The 16,511-nt window shown below is 42.0% G+C and overlaps 1 protein-coding gene and 1 long non-coding RNA gene across 2 annotated transcripts in view; one reads left to right on the forward strand and one right to left on the reverse strand.

Annotated features, from left to right (window-relative positions):
* The window catches only part of LOC127354506 (sialoadhesin-like), a 140,136-nt gene that overhangs the window by 49,206 nt on the left and 74,419 nt on the right, over positions 1-16,511 (reverse strand). The window contains exons 25-26 of the mRNA XM_051384443.1: positions 15,588-15,857; positions 10,625-10,733 (exon numbers count right to left, since the gene is read on the reverse strand). Coding sequence (XP_051240403.1) covers positions 10,625-10,733; positions 15,588-15,857 — 379 coding nt within the window. The remainder of the gene's footprint in view (positions 1-10,624; positions 10,734-15,587; positions 15,858-16,511) is intronic.
* Positions 11,228-16,511, forward strand: part of LOC127354512 (uncharacterized) — a 32,656-nt gene continuing 27,372 nt past the window's right edge. The window contains exon 1 of the long non-coding RNA XR_007881568.1: positions 11,228-11,297. This is a non-coding gene — a long non-coding RNA (uncharacterized LOC127354512). The remainder of the gene's footprint in view (positions 11,298-16,511) is intronic.

Raw genomic sequence — 16,511 nt, forward strand, 5'->3', positions numbered from 1 at the left:
GACCAATAGAGGCTGATATAATTAAATCTTATAATAAATATGGATAACTGAAAAACTCACTCAAAGTAAGATAATAAATAAAGATAATAATGAATAATAATTTCCTAAACTTAGATTTATTATTGTTTTTAGCAATTATTTCCCAACAAAATTAGTAATTCCAGTTGAGAAGCTTGATCTTATAATGGGATGCAAAACAGTAATGTATAGTAGCGGTGTGACTGGGAGCCATTGTGCCAGTCAGACTGCATGTCTGACATAGATAATATTTTAGGTACGTATCTTTTTTTTTTTGTCCCTCCATTTCTGATTGATTTGCATTCAAGAATGAGGGTTTTACGTAGTATGAGCCTGTGTGAGGGCAGATGCCATGGCAGACTGGCGATACAGACACACAAGAGTGGCAAGCTGCAGATCATAGCAAGGAGAAACTTTTCATTTAGACCATGTCTGAAAATGAATGACAAGCTTAAGTCTCGGTGTGGTTGTGGCTCAGGAGGTAGAGGGGAGTAGGTGGTTCAATCCCCACCTTCTCTGATCCACATTACACTGAAACCCAAATTGCTTCTAATGGTGTAGTTAGCACACTGTAGCTCACTGACGTCATTGCGTGAGTGTGTGTGTGTACAACCACTCATTCACTCTTAAAGCACTTTGGATAAAAGTCCTATTATGTAGCCATTTGAAGTATTTTGGATTAGTTTTGTTTGCATAAATTAACTTGAACCAACACCAAGGTCACAGTTCACAGTTGGATCGGAGCGGCTTCAACCAGCCAGCATAGTGAGCAACACTGGGGCTACCCAGTTGGGCAACAGGCCTGCTGTGGCAATTAAACAAGTATCACAGCAATATTTTAAAGTAAAATGGTAACCTCTGGTGGACACTCTATTTAATTACATTCAAGACAACAGGAGGAAAAACGAGAGTTAATATAAGCAAGGACAAGATTCATTTCTGGAGGGTGGCATAAGAGTGACATTCAGTCCTTCTCAGTGAGGAGAGTTTTAAAGTTGCAGAGAAATTTGTTTAATCTTTAACCCACCTGTTCCCTGCTGTCTGGTCTATCTCCAGGATCAAATGATTTCTTGGATGCTCTCTTTTTTCTGGTTGGGAGAATTAATTAAAAACAAAGGAATTACAAAACTGACGACAAACAAGACAGATTTTCAGGTATTTCACGTACAATGCTTTAGTAAAACGTATTTACTCACTTAATCAGTACAAAGATAGTGAGCCATATGATACCCAGGAAAATAGCAGGAGTTGGTCCAATGACGGCTAATTTCCATAATCCTGGGAAAACTGTAATAAAACAGCAGACTTAATTCAAGGGGGTTTTAAATATTTGGCCCCATAGGTTGATATAACAAAGTAATTTTAATTGCACATGCAATTATGCCCCCCTAACAAATAAAACTGAAGCAGACATTGTAAAGTCAGTAGTCATAGAGTTTTTATTTTTCAATTTCTAATGTCAGTAGTTACTGTATGGTGCTGGACCGTGGCATTGGCCAGCCGGGCCTCGCAGCCTCAGACAGCACAGAGCTGTCTGGCAGACTTGGCTGATCTGATACTTTCAGTACTGAGGGAGGATAGTGATCTGATGTGTACAAGTTAAATAAAAATATACCTGTTAAAATATTCAGATGTAAGGTGGAGTTATGGCGTCCTCTTCTGTTCTGGGCTTCACAGTAATAATTCCCACTGTGTTCAGGTCTGAAGTCAGTGATGGTGAAGATCTGTCCTGATGCTTTTGGTAAGTCTTCATTCTCCTTGTACCAGGTATAATTAGCTGCTGGGTTAGCATCACTGCTACAGGTCAGATTCACTGAACTGCCCTCCACTATCTCACCAGAGGGACTCACTGACACAGAGGGAACCCTCGGAGGATCTGGAAAGCAATTAAACAAAATGTAGAGACATATTCCATGAGTATTAGCATTCATAAAATATCTAATTTCAGCATGCATGATTTGAAAGAACTTCTGTATTATGAAAAACAATTTTTACTTACACTGAACATTTATAAACAGCAATGAAGAGTTAATCTCTCCATATTGATTCTCAGACTTGCAGTGGTAGATCCCTCTGTCCTCAGAGCTGATGGAGGTGAAATGATGAATACCTTCTGGTCCTTGAAACAGTGTTTGGTTCTCCTTGTACCAGGTATAATTCGCTGCTGGGTTAGCATCACTACTACAGGTCAGAGTCACTGAACTGCCCTCCACTATCTCACCAGAGGGACTCACTGACACAGAGGGAACCCTCGGAGCATCTGCAAAAGATAAAAAGATGAAGATAGCTTTCTTTGGTGCTACATGTTGTGAAGAATATGAAATGTTTCAGGTGGTGTTACTGGCAGCAGACAGAGCTGAAGAAAGCATTAACAAAAATTATTCCTTGGTTTTACAGCATAAGAATATTTTTAAATTCATCATATTCTTCATATATTAAATGTCATTACTTTTAAGAAAAAACTTTCTTACTTTGTTAATTTGTGCATTCCTGAAACAGACTGCAGCTGTTGACGTGTGAGTGTGTGTGTGTGTGTGTGTGTGTGTGTGTGTCTGTATGTGTGTGTGTGTGTGTGTGTGTGTGTGTGTGTGTGTGTGTGTGTATTGGGTGAATTGATCTATAAACCATCAACTCTAAAAGGAGCCTAATGTTCCCTTTCCATTTTTAAGGACAACAGAATGAAATAATGTCAGACAAATAAGGTTGAAGTGTGTTGTAAACACTGCAGTGATGGTCCTGATTGACTATTGATCAGCAGAGTTAGGTTGATATAGTTACTGATATATTCCAGGTGAAAGTTGCTACTCAGGAAAATAACATGAAAATATGTTTCCTTTTCTGCAGTGAAAGCTTCCTCTACATTGGTGTTCTCCAGTGAATTTATGGTACCAACTGATGATGTTGGTTCAGTAAATGTAACTGTGTGTGGAACAAAAAGCTCCTACAATCCTTAAAATGTTGCAACACAATGAAATCCAGACAGCAATTTTGTTTACTTGAAAATGTGTTTGGAAAAACTATTATCTAAAACTGCCTTTTCATCATCTACTGTAGCTGCTCAGTGAACTACAGCAGCAGACTGTGAATGTGAAACAGACAGAGCTGAAGAAAGTGCATGATCAGCAAAACATCTGACTGAGTAATAAAGCTTTAAACAGTTGTCATTAGTTACAAGATGCTTTTTAAATCAGCTGCATTTTACTCACATTTCACATTAATAGAGATGTATTCAGATGTCCTCCCCAGCTCAGTTGTACAGTAATACTCTCCAGAGTCAGAGGACTGGATGGACCTGAAGACAAACTGTGGTTCTTTACTGCGAGGTTGAAGGTATCGATTCCCAAACTTCTTGTACCAGGTATAAGTAGTTGCTGGGACATATCTGGTACAACTCAGAGTCACTGAACTGCCCTCCACTATCTCACCAGAGGGACTCACTGACACAGTTGCATCCCTCGAGGCATCTGGAGGAAAAACATTAACGTACTGAACATTTAATTTCAAGAAACAAAAAACGAGTGTTTGATTTTGTCCCATAACAGAAACTACATGTTGTCCTGTTACCTTGGGCACTTTATTTGTTAGGTTTGACACTACCAGCCCAGTGGAGTTTAATTCATTGTGTGTGTGTGTGTGTGTGTGTGTGTGTGTGTGTGCGCATGTGTGCGTGTGTGCCTACGTGCGTGTGTGTGTGTATTAGCAATGGGGGTCCACATAAGGAACGTTATTAGAAAAGTCCAACTGGATGTTCCTCATAGGTTTAAATCAAATTGAAACCCTAAAGTACATGAAAATCACAGACATAAAGACCAACAGTTCATCAGTGCTGAAGACAGGAGATCAAGGAAATGATTCTGGTTCAGTGTCTTTGGACACTTCCATGTTTACTGTTGACTTCTAGTCGGTAAATAAGCTAAATGAAAGTATTAAACAATGTAAATCTGTGTCAGATCATTTTTTTCACGTGTGATCTCCTCACTCCCACAAGAAACCTTGATTGGACAGATAATGTAACTCTAATCACTTGTAATTCTTTAGAACTTCAAACATCTGACTTCATTCTTTCCACTCATGTTTTTGTGGATGGACCAGAATAAAAAGTGTGAGTTAAAAGCTGGACACAGGAGGTGTTGTGCAACTGAAATTAAGATTGACAAATAAAAAATTCACAGATATTCAAAACTGAACTAAAGATACAACAGCAGATCATTTCTATGATGCTCAGCACAAGTTTTTTGTGATCAAAACTATTTATCAACTCAGACATGACAACAAAGCTTTAGTTGATATATTTTCCATGTGAGCTGTTATTTTACAGATTTATTTTGCAGAAACAGAAAATAGATAATTATACAACATGTCTACAGTCTGTTGGGACTGTGATTTTATTTTATCCAATTGTGCACTATGAATCATTCAAACACTACTGAGTTACATGTACAAGTACAGTACAAAAGGTTAAAGGCTCCATCAGATGATGTTATGTTAGTGGAAGACTGTAAGTAAACTCACACACTGGAGGAGAGGGGAACTTCTCATATCCTTCTACAGCACAGGAATAACTGTCTGCAGGATAAACATAGACTGAAAATGAAGATGTTGTTCTCCAAGTCTTCTGTCCATTCTTGTACCAGACGTAATAAAGATGATCAGGTAGACGACAACTGCTGTGACACTTGAGCTCGGCCCAGTCATAATACGTATAGATCTCTGATCTGCTCACCTGCACCTGGAGATCTGAATATGTGAATAAGGAACAGAAGTCTTCATTTTAGACTGAACTGTCAACATACACACACATACAAACACACAGACACAAGTAACCTTCTTAGGTGTTGGACACTTGGAATTCAATTAATCAATATTCAGATAAAAATGTTACCTGTGACAAACAAAGTGACTCCAGGTGAACCAGTATATTTCCCATTATGTTGGTTTGTTATGAATCTGAACTTGTACTCAGCTGAGTCGCTCTCTCTCAGGTCTGTGATTCTCAGAGTGCAGTCATTGTTACCACAGATATACTGCACACGACCTGAATACTCTGGGTCTGTTTTTATATCCACATAGTCATTATTACTTGCTCTCGTAAACCACATTTTTTTCTCGACTTTGGTTATACAGGCATTTATCCTGGATGGGTATCTGTAGGTGCAGCTTATGTCCACTGTTGATCCTTTTAAGGCACAGATCTCAGAAGAGGTGTAAGTCACTCCCCAGCCCTTCTGTCCCTGTACCACTGTAACACAGAGCACATAAGGAGCCACAATCACAATTAATAACTTCAGTTAACAGGCAGTTTACAAGAGAAAGTGGATCATAAGTCCAATATTATTTGGGGGAAAGAAAACTTGGACAAACGTTAAAATCTGACGAATTATTTTCATAAAAAGTTGTTAATAATGGATCTATATAACTAGAACTCAACTGGCACAATCAATTAGGTTTTTGTCATTTCTATCATTGTTTGGGACATTGTGCTGGAAACATTTGTTACTTCTTTGATAATTATTAAAGCCTTTGCTTTTCTTCATTCGTTCTCTCTGTTCACTCTGTGGTCAGGTTGCTGCTGAGTTGAAAGTGAAAAGCAAAAAGAAATGCTGAACACTGACTTGTGTGAGACTGTCAACAGCAGCTATGATATGAAGATAAGATCAAAGCCGAAAACGTCTGTCAACACATAGCATGGAAATATCAGGTCAGACAGTACAAAATAAACTGATTGCAGATGCATGATAATAGGAGATAAGTTGAGTATGTGGTGACTGCAAGAAAGACCCTCCAAACAAAATGATGTTTGATAAAAGTAGCTGCAGAACTACAGCTATAGACTAATCTTCCACCGCATCAGATGGTTCTTCTGCAACCTAGGTTGCTTTAAAAAAATGTAACTTCAAAATATGTTTTTACTGCGTGAACAGTTCTGAATGAAACGCACAATATTCTCAGTTTACAGCAGGTACGAGTGCTTAGCATTAGCTACTTTATGCAAAAGATGTTGGCCAACACAATACAAGTCTGTACTAATGTCTATTATAACTGGCACAGAAACAAACATATTTATTTAAAAACAAGTTAATGTCGGGAGAGTTTGAACAATAGTATGTGTGAAACGTTTCTAGAACACACAACTTTGATCCACTCTTTCCACATTACCCAGATCCCCCTCTTTTAATGCAGTGAATGTAACTGTAGATATACAGTACCTGACACAGAGAGAAGGAAGACAACAAATCCACTCGCTGCTGCACTTAAACTCATAGCTGCTCCTCTCATCTCTCTGTGAGGCTTCAGAGACAATAAAACATGTCAGCAGGTAAAATAATAATGTACACAGGAGGTAAACAGGATCAGTCACATCAATAAACAATTCTACTTACACTGAAGAAGGACGTCGTCTTTAAAGATGACTTTCCTCTGTGGTCAGTAAGCAGAAGACGGATGTCAGGCTGTTAAACTGCTAGATATACTTCCTCTTAGATTATTAATATTCATGATGAGCCAAATGCCAGTAAACACCCACATCACAACAAATATGTGTTGTTTTAAAAACTTAACAGGAGAGAAATTGAAACTAGTGTGAATTTAAATGCCCACATGCTACTGAGACAAGACCAGTACGAGGAAGCAGTACGAGATGCAAAGAGTGACATGCTGAGCACAGAATGTTTATTTTAATTATTGAGCGACATGCAAAAAAGTGGATTACATAATGACACATGTTATGTGTCATTGTACTTTTGCTATCCCTTTGCTTGTGTGTGTTATGTACTCTGTGTTCAAGGTGCAGTTCCTGAGTGATGATTGAGGGCGCCTGCATGAAGCTGTGGGTGTGGCCTATATAAGCGGATCCTTTCACCACCCTCACTCTCTCAACTGCCTGGCATAAGATCCCAGCCTTTGTTTGTGTTGCTCTTCCTTTGTCTTGTTGTAAATAAATGTTATTCTTTTGCATCGTACCTAGTATGGTGTCTCTTAATGTGTTGTGACTTTGAGCCGGTCGTAACACACAGCAATCAGGGTGTCAATCACATGACCGTTCCTTTACGATAACACTTTGTAACTGACTCACAGGCATTCTGACCAAGTGTCACTGTGATACAGAGCGCATCTAATCACTTCTTTTGAAGGTGTAGGGAAATAAGTGAAATGAGTTGGACCAATGTTTGTGAACTAGTTTTACTGAACAGGATGAACAGCAGACCTTTTAAGATGAAGGAAAATAACTAATAGATTTTTTTCTTTCACTCTACGGTCAGGTTGCTGCTGTTTGCAGAAAAATGCAGAACACTGAGGAGGTGAGAAACTCACACACCTGTAGGACATGGACATGTAACACACATGATAAAGAGGACTGGTAGGAGGTGGTAGACATACAATAGTGATATAGCTAATGACATTGATTACAAAAAGTAGTTTTAATGGCTTTGGCTCGTTCAGGTTCTGTGTGTTGTTGGGATCCAAGGAGACCTTTTAAACATGAACTTGTTCATTTGAAGTGTTTAACTGGACCAAAAGGGAAATTTTGAATATGGCCACATTTTTTAAACAAAGAAATGGTCTTTACTACAGCGGCCTGTATATGAGTAATAAAGCCTGCTTGCAGTGAAAAGACAAAGGAAAAACGCCCACCAGATAACAGATCTCACAGTGGGGGTCCAGGAATGAGGTCAAGGTATTATTGCCCAAGGTCATAAGGGCAATAAACGCCTAAACACCGGCCTTTCATTGGTCAGATTCCCTTGGACCCCAGACCCGTCATCCCGGCTATTTAAGCCAGAGAGAGGCTCTTCTCTCTCTCTCTTCTCTTCTCCCTTCGCTCCCCGCTCACACACCCACACTACCTGCGTCAGCGGACATCCCACAGCAAAGACTGTTTGGACTTCAGAACCACAATTCTGACCACCCTGGCTTACAGGACCGCCAGGCGTACCTGGCGCGCAAACCCCATGCGAGCACACACACCACACACACACACACACACACACACACACACACACACACACACACACACACACACACACACAGACCCTTTTCCTCTAACTTAGTTTCTTTAAGTTAGATTGTATATAGTGTATTTTCTTCTGTTTGCTTTTATTGTATTTATTTAATAAATGTTTGTTTTTATGCTGACCTATTTAATTTCGTTCAAGAGTGAGTGATACCAACCTCTTCTATGTAGAACTCCAAAGCTCCCACTTTAGCTATAATGAATGATTTTGGTTGTAGTTATTAATTTAATTATTAATCTGTCTTCTGACTTAATAGTTTAGTGTATTTTTATGAGACTGATCGATCGATTATTGGTTATTGTTTCCCTTATTTAAGGGTGGTCCCCCGAGGATTTTTAATATTAATTAAAGTCATTTTCTATAATCTTTTGATAATTATAAATTTTGATAAACATTAATTGGTTAAACTAATACATTTAGACCACTGTAACCCCTATGACGTGGAGCCCGACAGTGTGCAAATGTTACAAACGTACATTTAAATTGGGATGAAAATAAACAGGAAATGATTCACCTCACAATAAAAACAGACACCAAAACTTCACAGTACACAGCAACACTAAACAAAAACTATCAGCATAGATAGATACCACTGGAGGTAAGACAGAAGATATGTTCTTTTATAATTTGGGTGAACTGACCCTTTAAAGCACACAGAGGGAGCACTCAGAGTGATGAAGCCTCAATGTGTCACACTTAAGCTTCCCCACTAGAGGGCAGTGAAACATCAGAGATACTGAATCAGGACCCTGAAACAACATTTTACCATCACTGATTACTACATCAGGTTTTACTTTTGGTTCTTTATTTTCATGTTTTATGATTGAAACTATTTACATTTGAACTTGTTTACCCTGGATACATAATTCATGAAGAATTACAGATCCAGATTAGTGTCAGTAGTTCACATTGGCCACCAACACCTTTGACATATTGCAACAAACAACGTGTTATTATTGTTATTATTTATTCATTTATTGTGTTATTTACAAATAATGCCAGTAATTCACAGAAAGTATGGGAGTCTGGAGGTCTGGCCAAAACGAAAAAACGGATGGAGGAAGTCTGGGCAAGACACTCTGAGGGCACTAGGACCCAGAGTTTCCCCACCTGAACTATCAAAATAATTGGAACTGAACAAAACGTGGACAACCAGACCTCCATTCTCAAAGAATAATACACAAAAACAAGAAGCAAAAGACGACAAAGGACGTTTGACACCTCCACAGGATTCGGTTCAACACCTCATTCTTCTAAACTTTGTGCTCCATGCTGCTGCTGACTCCTGCCTGCTGCTGCTGCTAAATACTGAACATGACAACTTTTGGGGTTGAAGTTAAATGTTTCCACTTCCCCCACATCCTCCACAGCCTCGCTCTCCACTGTGATATTTCAATGTCGTACTACTTTGTTTCCATCAGGTGAGTCCCTCCTCTGGTTCAACTGCATCTGAAGGAAATCACAGAAAACTTGTGTAAAGTTATGTTTGTAGCTGTGACTATAAATCTGAAGTCAGCCTGTTTTATTGGATGCAGGAGGCTCTAACCTGACTGGACTTCACACTGTGTCTTCCTGCTGCTCTGTGTCTCTGTGTCCTGCAGTCCTGAAGTTTGAGATGTTCTCATACGCAGAACATGAGTCCAACTGATGGGGAAAGATGACAAACTGAAGTTCAGTGGACCTCATTTGTGAAATCTACATACTAACATTTTATGAAAAAGTTATTTGATCAAGTTTAAAAGTAAATTACTTTCTGGTTTCTTCTCAGCAATTGTATTTTAACATGAATTCACTTCACAACTTCTTCACTTTCAGAGCATTTATGAAAGAAGTTATAATAACCAAAGTTCTGTCAACAGCTCCCCTCTCTCTCTCTCTCTCTCTTTCTCTCTCTCTCACCTCTATTGTCTCTACAGGTTCTTGTGGTTCAGTGGTGGAGCTCAGAGTTTTCTTCTTCCTGGATTGAGTTCAACAATAACAAATATAAAATTGAACATAAATAAATTCATGAGACTTAAACGAAAAGAAGTCTGCAGAAGAAATTAAAAGAGCAGGAACTGAACTGATGGATTGTGATTGTTTTACCTCGTCCACAGACTCAGGAGAAGAAGAGGAATCAGCATCAAGCCCACCAGAGTCAACCTGATGATATTCATTATTATTGTTGAATTCCCTAGAAATACAGATAGATATGTGATATACCTCACTAATAGGATTAGATTGATAAATCACTGGCAGGTGATACTGTCTGTTAGTCAGTCAGAGTCATTAACCTCCAACATGATAGAGGTTCCTCCCTGAACACAGCTACAGTAAAACAGTCTGGAAATGCAGACAGGAAATTGTATTTTCTTTGCAGCATTTCTGTGTTGTTACAGATTATCATGTGAATCTGGTCTGGTGCAGTAAACAGGTGTGTGCAGGTGAATGAGGATAACTTACCTGCTACAACAATCAGATGTAAGGTGGAGTTATGGCGTCCTCTTCTGTTCTGGGCTTCACAGTAATAATTCCCAATGTGTTCAGGTCTGAAGGCAGTGATGGTGAAGTTCTGTCCTGATGCTTTTGGTGAGACTTCATCCTCCTTGTACCAGGTATAAGTAGCTGCTGGGTTAGCATCACTGCTACAGGTCAGAGTCACTGAACTGCCCTCCACTATCTCACCAGAGGGACTCACTGACACAGAGGGAACCCTCGGAGCATCTGGAGGAGATTTAGAGAGATCCATGTTATTCAGTTGCAATTTAAATTTAAATTTGATTGGTAAAGCGCCAATTCATGAGAAAAGTTTTCTCAGGACACTTTCAAAAAGAACAGGTCTAGACCGTACTCCTTATAAAATTATTTACAGAGACCCAACAGTTCCCACCATAAGCAAGGATTTGGCGACAAGGAAAAACGTCCTTTTAAGAGGCAGAAACCGCAGACAGACCAGATCATTCACATCAGATGATGATGTTATGTATTAGGCTGCATGTTAACATGTGTCATTTTGGATAGAGGGTACATACTATGTAAACAAACACGTGTATATTCATTTATTCTTCCCTGAAGATTGTCGATAACTATTCTGTTCCAAAAACACTAACACATAAACCAGGTACACTGTGACTACATGTTATGTGTCCTTTGAGCCACCAGGACAGCAGATTTGATCTTGTGTTGCACTTACACTGGACGTCTACTAATGGAGGCGATGACATGATCTGTCCATATTGATTCTCAGACTTGCAGTGGTAGATCCCTCTGTCCTCAGAGCTGATGGAGGTGAAATGATGAATACCTTCTGTTCCTTGAAACAGTGTTTGGTTCTCCTTGTACCAGGTATAATTAGCTGCTGGGTTAGCATCACTGCTACAGGTCAGAGTCACTGAACTGCCCTCCACTATCTCACCAGAGGGACTCACTGACACAGAGGGAACCCTCGGAGCATCTGGAAAAGACAAAAAGATGAAGACAGCTTTCTTTAGTGCTAAATGTGAACAATATGAAATGTTTCAGGTGGTGTTACGGACAGCAGACAGAGCTGAAGAAAGTATTAACAAAAATGATTCCTTGGTTTTGCAATTTAAAAATGTTTTTAATTCATTATCATATCATTATTAATTTTTTATATCGTTGAAAAATATTTTTTTTACTTAATTCATCTGTTCATTCTTAAAGGAGAGCGCAGCTGTTGACGTGTTAGTGTCAGTGTGTGTGTGTGTGTGTGTGTGTGTGTGTGTGTGTGTGTTTGTGTGTGTGTATATTGGGTTTTTTGAGCTCTCAACTCTAAAAGGACACTAATGTTCCCTTTACATTTTTAAGGACAACAGAATTAAATAATGTCAGACAAATAAGGTTGAAGTGTGTTGTTCATAGACCCCTATGGAAATACATAGAAGATGCGAAGAGACCCGGCCCGGAGGAAGCCCGGGGCCCCCGTCTGGAGCCAGGCCTGGAAGGGGAGCCCGAAAGAGAGCGCCTGGGGGTCGGGCTTGCCACGGAGCCTGGCCGGGCACAATGAGTGGCAGTAAAGGCAGAGGGCCTAGACAGACCAGACCCGGGCAGCAAAAGCTGGCTTTGGGGACGTGGAATGTCACTTCGCTGGGGGGGAAGGAGTCGGAACTGGTGCGGGAGGTGGAGCGCTATCAATTAGATCTGGTGGGGCTTACTTCTACGCACAGTCGAGACTCTGGATCCTTACTCCTGGATAGGGGTTGGACTTTATTCTTCTCTGGAGTTGCTCAAGGTGTGAGGTACCGGGCTGGTGTGGGGATACTGACTAGCCCCCGGCTGAGCACCGCTACGTTGGAGTTCACCCCGGTGGACAAGAGGGTAGCCTCCCTACGCCTACGATCTGTGGGGGGTGGAACTAGGACTGTTGTTTGTGATTATGCACCATTCTGCCTTCTTGGAGACCCTGAATGAAGTCCTGTATAGGGCTCCAGTAGGGGACTCTATCGTTCGCCTGGGAGACTTCAACGCACATGTGGGCAATGATGGAGATACTTGGAGGAGCTCGATTGGGAGGAACGGCCTCCCCGATTTTAACCAGAGTGGTGTTTTGTTGCTGGACTTCTGTGCTAGTCATGGATTGTCCATAACGAACACAATGTTCGTACAAAGGGATGCTCATAAGTGTACGTGGTACCAGAGCACCTTATGCCAAAGGTCTATGATCGATTTTGTGGTTGTATCATCAGACCTGAGGCCGCATGTATTGGACACTCGGGTAAAGAGAGGGGCGGAGCTGTCAACTGATCACTATCTGGTGGTGAGTTGGGTTAGATGGCGGGGGAAGCCACTGGACAGACCTGGTAAACCCAAAACGTGTAGTACGGGTGAACTGGGAATGTCTGGAGGAGGCCCCTGTCCGAGAGACCTTCAACTCCCACCTCCGGCGAGCTTCTCCTACATTCCTGTGGAGGCGTGGGACATCGAACCGGAGTGGTTGATGTTCAAAGCTTCTATTGCTGAAGCTACGGCTGTGAGCTGTGGTCTTAAGGTCTTGGGTGCTTCAAGGGCGGTAACCCTCGAACACGGTGGTCAGGGAAGCTGTCCGGCTGAAGAAGGAGGCCTTCCGGGATATGTTATCCCAGGGGACTCCTGAGGCAGTTGCAGGGTACCGGCAGGCCCAAAGGACTGCAGCCGCAGCTGTGGAAGCAAAACAGTGGGTGTGGGAGGAGTTCGGAGAAGTCATGGAGAAGGACTTTCAGACGGCACCCAGGCGCTTCTGGAAAACCGTCCGACACCTCAGGAGGGGGAAGCGGGGAACCATTCAAGCTGTGTACAGTGGGGATGGTACACTGCTGACCTCAACTGAGGAGTTAATTGGGCAGTGGAAGGAACACTTTGGGGAACTCCTGAACCCGACTAGACCAACAAACCCACCTTCTGTGATAGAGGCAGGGCTGAAGTGTGATGGGGGATCTGCATTAATTTCCCTGCGGGAAATCACTGAAGTAGTCAAACAACTCCACAGTGGCAAAGCCCCGGGGATTGATGAGATTTGTCCAGAAATGCTGAAGGCTCTGGGTGTTGAGGGGCTGTCTTGGTTGACCTGCCTTTTCAACATTGCGTGGAAGTCAGAGAAACGCCGAAGGAGTGGTGGACTGGGGTGGTGGTTCCCCTATTTAAAAAGGGGGACCAGAGGGTGTGTGCAAATTACAGAGTCATCACACTACTCAGCCTCCCTGGGAAAGTTTTCTCTAAGGTGCTGGAAAGGAGGGTCCAGACGATTGTCGAACCTCTGATTGAAGAAGAACAGTGCGGGTTCCGTCCTGGTCGTGGAACAACAGACCAACTCTTTACTCTTTCAGGTGTCCTGGAAGGGGCCTGGGAGTATGCCCATCCGGTCTACATGTGCTTTGTGGATTTGGAGAAGGCATATGACCGGGTTCCCAGGATATCCTGTGGGAAGTGCTGCGGGAGTATGGGGTGAGGGGGCCACTTCTCAGGGCCATCCAAGCCCTGTATTTCCAAAGCGAGAGTTGTGTCCGGATTCATGGTCGTAAGTCCCACTCCTTTCCAGTGGGTGTTGGCCTCTGCCAGGGCTGCGCTTTGTCACCAATCCTGTTTGTGACTTTCATGGACCGGATATCAAGGCGTAGTCGTGGGGGGGAGGGGTTGCAGTTTGGTGGGCTGAGGATTGCATCGCTGGTTTTTGCAGATGATGGGGTCCTGATGGCATCATCGGCCTGTGACCTTCAGCACTCACTGGATCGGTTTGCCGCTGAGTGTCAAGCGGCTGGGATGAGGATCAGCACCTCTAAATCGGAGGCCATGGTTCTCAGCAGGAAACCGGTGGATTGTCTACTCCGGGTAGGGAGTGAGTCCTTACCCCAAGTGAAGGAGTTCAAGTACCTCTGGGTTTTATTCACGAGTGAGGGTAAAATGGAGCAGGAGATTGGCCGGAGAATCGGGGTAGCAGGGGCGGTATTGCGGTCCCTTTATCGCACTGTTGTCACGAAAAGAGAGTTGAGCCGAAAGGCGAAGCACTCGATCTACCGGTCGATCTTTGTTCCTACCCTCACCTATGGTCATGAGAGATGGTTCGTGACCGAAAGAACGAGATCCCGGGTACAAGCAGCCGAAATGGGTTTCCTCAGGAGGGTGGCCGGCGTCTCCCTTAGGGATAGGGTGAGAAGTTCAGACACCCGCGAGGGACTCGGAGTAGAGCCGCTTCTCCTTTGCATCGAAAGTAGCCAGCTTAGTTGGTTTGGGCATCTGATGAGGATGCCTCCAGGGCGCCTCCTGAGGGAGGTGTTCCTGGCACGTCCAGCTGGGAGGAGGCCACGGGGCAGACCGAGGACCAGCTGGAGGGATTATATCTCAACACTGGCCTGGGAACACCTCGGGATCCCCCAGTCAGAGTTGGCCAATGTGGCCAGGGAAAGGGAAGTTTGGGGTCCCAAAGCGGATGAAGATGTATGTACGTATGTATGTATGTATGTATGTATGTGCTGTAACCACTGGAGTGATGGTCCTGATTGACTATTGATCAGCAGAGTTAGGTTGATATAGTTACTGATATGTTCCAGGTCAAAGTTGCTAATCAGAAAAATAGTGTTCTCCAGTGAATTTATGGTATCAAGTGATGATGTTGCTTCAGTTAATGTAACTGTGTGTGGAACAAAAAGCTCCTACAATCTTTAAAATGTTGCAACGCAATGAAATCCAGACAGCAATTTTATTTACTTGAAAATGTGTTTGGAAAAACGAAGTACTATATGAAGATCATGTCAGACATGGTTGATAACAGGACAGAAGTCTTTGCCCACATTGGATGTTGGATGGATATTTATGTGTGGGAGCATCTGAAACTGATGGTTTTCGGGATTGCTGATGGTTTGAATCCCTTGAACATCCGTACAGATCTGGGAGTCAATTGTAAATAAAACTGCCTTTTCATCATCTACTGTAGCTGCTCAGTGAACTACAGCAGCAGACTGTGAATGTGAAACAGACAGAGCTGAAGAAAGTGCATGATCAGCAAAACATCTGACTGAGTAATAAAGCTTTAAACAGTTGTCATTAGTTACAAGATGCTTTTTAAATCAACTGCGTTTTACTCACATTTCACATCAATAGAGGTGTAGTTCGATGTCATAATCCCCAGTTTGTTCTCAGCTGTACAGTTATACTCTCCAGAGTCAGAGGACTGGATGGACCTGAAGACAAACTGTGGTTCTTTACTGGGAGGTTGAAGGTATCGATTTCCATTCCTCTTGTACCAGGTATAATTAGCTGCTGGGTTAGCATCACTGCTACAGGTCAGAGTCACTGAACTGCCCTCCACTATCTCACCAGAGGGACTCACTGACACAGAGGGAACCCTCGGAGCATCTGGAGGACATAAAAAGATGAAGATAGCTTTCTTTGGTGCTACATGTTGTGAAGAATATGAAATGTTTCAGGTGGTGTTACTGGCAGCAGGCAGAGCTGAAGAAAGCATTGACAGGATTATTCATTGATTTTACAGCTTAAACATTTTTAAATTCATCATCATAATTTTCATGTCTTTGAAGAATACATTTGTTACCTTATTAATCTGTTCATTCTCAAAGCAGACTGCAGCTGTTGACATGTGTAGGTGTGTGTGTGTGTGTGTGTGTGTGTGTGTGTGTGTGTGTGTGTGTGTGTGTGTATTGGGTGATTTGAGCTATAAACATTCAACTCTAAAAGGAGACTAATGTTCCCATTACATTAACACACGACAGAATGAAATAATGTCAGACAAATAAGGTTGAAGTTTGTTGTAAACACTGAAGTGATGGTCCTGATTGACTATTGATCAGCAGAGTTAGGTTGATATAGTTACTGATATGTTCCAGGTCAAAGTTACTAATCAGAAAAATAACATGAAAATATGTTTCCTTTTCTGCAGTGAAAGCTTCCTCTACATTGGTGTTCTCCAGTGAATTTATGGTACCAACTGATGATGTTGGTTCAGTAAATGTAACTGTGTGTGGAACAAAAAGCTCCTACAATCCTTAAAAT

The sequence above is a fragment of the Dicentrarchus labrax genome, unplaced genomic scaffold (assembly GCF_905237075.1).
Source record: "Dicentrarchus labrax unplaced genomic scaffold, dlabrax2021, whole genome shotgun sequence".
NCBI lineage: Eukaryota > Metazoa > Chordata > Actinopteri > Moronidae > Dicentrarchus > Dicentrarchus labrax.